We start from the raw sequence: 3,596 nt of genomic DNA on the forward strand, positions 1-3,596 counted from the left end.
ATACTTCTTTTTGCCCGGTAGACTACCGCTGCTTTCATTGCTTTTGCATCCTCGCCGTCTAGTAGATCCTACGACATCTTCGCTTCTATTCGCCCCATCAGGCGATCGCCCCCTTTTAAAAAATGATTTAATTCCCCGGTCTCTCCAGTGAATTTTTCTAGGTCCGATACCGCCTTACTCAGGTCCTGGGCAGTTGCCGTACCGACTAAGATGACCACAAGTTTCCGATATTGACAATGATACAAAGGAAAGTAATTGTGACTTATTTAAAAGCAATAAGGGTGAAGAGAATATTTTGAATATACGAAGAGGACAAAAAGACATTTTAACTACAACGAACGGAACTGTTTGGCAAAAAATAAAGGGATCTAATCGCGGAAGAGCACTGATTTATAATATTTAATATAAGGAAATATCAGTAATTATATTATTCAGCAAAGGCTAAATGAAATATTATAAAGGGTGGAGTTGAGTCGGCATCTTCTTAGATTATTGATCATAACATGATTGAATATGTCAGCAAATATACGAAATTAGAGGCATTTCGATTGTAGAAAACCAAATGGAATTTTTATCTAATGCAAAATTGTTTGCATTTATTGGACTTCAGTATGCACCGTAATTTATTTGGCATATGAGGCTAATAATATGGATCTATCATATTTATAAAAAAGAAATGAGATTTTATATAAAGAAACAACAGGTTGAAGAAATATCGAGGCAAGAAATCGTATTTCAATTGGAAGAGCTTGGGGCCAGTAGACAGCTAAGCAAACAATAATAAATACAGCTTCATAAATACAGATTCATCTGGATGAAAAGCATGTCTAATAAGATATTGTAAGGTCAATTATACTAACAAAATTTGTTTAAAATTTAAAAAATCCCTATGTGGAAAATGCGCAATACTATATTATAATTGATACAAAAAATGTTTTTTTTTTAATGCATAAATGTAAATAAAACGTGTTTAAATAGAGAGAAAAATTTTGTTTCCTATCTAATTGGCTAAACTTTCTTTCTATATTAACATAATTTTTGTTTGTTGTTTTTTAAACGTCATTAGGTTTAGTGTAGAACAAATCCTTTTCTTATTGTAGGTTATATTTTGGATAGAGGTTTAGCTTCTAACTTATTTTTTACTTTACTAGAAGCATATTTGGTTTTCATAATTTTGTATACAATTACATACTCATTTAATACTCTAATTAATAATTACTTAAATTAATACATAATCATCAATATCGGCAACAACAACAAATTCAACTAAACATTTTTATGTGAATTTGTGTAATTTTTTATTATTATTTTATTTTTTAGGATTAGAGACATAAGAAATGAAAATAAAGAAGTCCCAGATGATTTTCTGAATGAAATTCACAAATGGTCTTTAGAATGTAAGTGTAATTGTAAGTCATTCATTACTTTTTTTAAAACATGATGTCTGTCTTTGATACATTTTCTACCAATTCACACGAAACTTTGGAAAATGGCAAAACTCCTTTGTTCTTTAAGTAAATGTCTCCCTGAAAATAGAAAAAAGAAATTAGATTAGTTAATCTATGTCGCATATTACGGACTAAGCTACATAAAAAGCTCATAACATCCGGACTTCAACGTCCATTTCCCCACCAAATGCCTTTTAACCCCAGCTACGTTTAATTCTAGTTTCTTTGATTAGAGTGTGATTAAAGGTATATAATTTCGGATATTTAATCACCCAGTTACCGACTATGTCTTAAAGTCTCAAGAACTTATTTATCAACAGCCTATAGTCTACTTAAAAATATTTTACTGCAGAATAAAGTTATAAATTGTTTTGAAAAGAATGACACGAAATAACGTTTTTCGTAGCTTTTAGGAAAGTTGGAATAACTACTTTACTTTTGAAATCATGTAATGCACTTGCTATAGCAAGTATAAAAATGTTATTGGGTTTGAAAATAGTTGTAGAGAATTTTTTTTCTTTTTGGAATGAATAGTTCAAGCACTACTAACATCGGTTATCGAATATGTAAAGAAAATTCCAAGTTTTAGGACACCGAAAGTTGTTGTGACAATTTTCTTGGAATCCGTTTTCCCATAATGGCTTCGATATATACATAAGAAAAAAAAAGCTTTTACAAGCTAACACTTTTTTGATCCCTGAGCTCTATAACTTGGAGAGCCCTTTATTTCAAGCTAATAAAGTTTTTATTAACATTTGAGATGAAAAGTGAGGATGTAAGTGAGAATAATTAGCCTTATGGGTTAATAAGCTTATATGTTCTTTTAAAGACACAATTTGAATCCTTGAAGGAGCTGTTGATGTTAGATTGTTAATGAATAAAAATTTAATTTAGTTGTATACAAAAGAGAGATTTTGGAGTAGGATATGTTATGCCTTCTATCGTGTGAAGCTTTGAAGACCATGATCCGTCTCCTCCACCAGGGCCCTGTTTCATAATTAAGTACAAACTAATACTATTAGTTCCATTATGAAACAGGGCCCTGGTGGAGGAGACGGATCATGGTCTTCAAAGCTTCACACGATAGAAGGCATAACATATCCTACTCCAAAATATTGTAAAGGGAACCTCTTGTCGGATTTAGGCAGTTCAGCCACCTGCGGCCTGTTTCATAATTAAGTACAAACTAATACTATTAGTTCCATTATGAAACAGGGCCCTGGTGAAGGAGACGGATCATGGTCTTCAAAGCTTCACACGATAGAAGGCATAACATATCCTAATCCAAAATATTGTAAAGGGAACCTCTTGTCGGATTTAGGCAGTACAGCCACCTGGGGCCTGTTTCATAATTAAGTACAAACTAATACTATTACTTCCATAGTATGGAAGTAACATTATTAGGGAGATGCCTAAATCCGACAAGAGGTTCCCTTTACAATATTTTTCTTTTATTTATAGTAACTCCTTAGGAACTATCGCTTTCTTAATAGAAGAAAGCTTATAGCTTTAGTAATGTATTCCTTAGAAAAGTTCACAAATACAATAAAAGGCATCTCTGAAAAAGACACATCACAAAGTAAGTAAAGTATAATACGTTTTCTTTAAATAAAACAAAAACATTTTAAATAAATTAATGAGGTGTTCAAATCGAATTAATTAAATTAAAAATAATTCATTAGCTCCCCTTCCAATAAACCAGATCTATTAGGTTCAAATAAAGAACAAAATATTTCAATATCCCGTTTTCTCCATTGCTCATTCTGTTGCCCAATTAAATATTTTAAGTATAATTCATTATTTTTAGTTTTTTTATTTATTTTTGTATTATTTTAAAAAATAACCCATTATTAAAGTCAGAGCATTATTTGTTGGCATATATTGAATTGAAATTTTTTCCTTTTGTCTAAAATTGAGATTTTTCAGCCATTGCCAAAATTGCTTTGGATGTCCGACTTGGCTGTTTAACCTCAAGTGCATCTCAAGAGACACAGGAATTAATTGATGCAGTGAACACGGTCTTTAAAAATGTTGTAATTTTAGAACTAAAAATTCCATTCTGGAGAGTAGTGAGCACTAAAACATGGAAGGAATATGTTGAAGCACTAGACACCATTAAAAGGTAATTTTTTAATATTAAATCCATGC

At 31.1% G+C, this 3,596-nt stretch overlaps 1 protein-coding gene across 1 annotated transcript in view; it reads left to right on the plus strand.

The window, feature by feature from the left end:
• LOC106691421 (probable cytochrome P450 301a1, mitochondrial) overlaps positions 1–3,570 on the plus strand; it is a gene marked incomplete at both ends in the record, with an annotated part of 29,874 nt that extends 26,304 nt beyond the window's left edge. The window contains 2 exon segments of the mRNA XM_024363887.1: positions 1,321–1,397; positions 3,375–3,570. Coding sequence (XP_024219655.1) covers positions 1,321–1,397; positions 3,375–3,570 — 273 coding nt within the window.
• Positions 3,571–3,596: the final 26 nt, after the last annotated feature.

This window comes from Halyomorpha halys, unplaced genomic scaffold (genome assembly GCF_000696795.3).
Source record: "Halyomorpha halys isolate HHAL.00 unplaced genomic scaffold, Hhal_1.1 Scaffold2332.1, whole genome shotgun sequence".
Taxonomy (NCBI): Eukaryota; Metazoa; Arthropoda; class Insecta; order Hemiptera; family Pentatomidae; genus Halyomorpha; species Halyomorpha halys.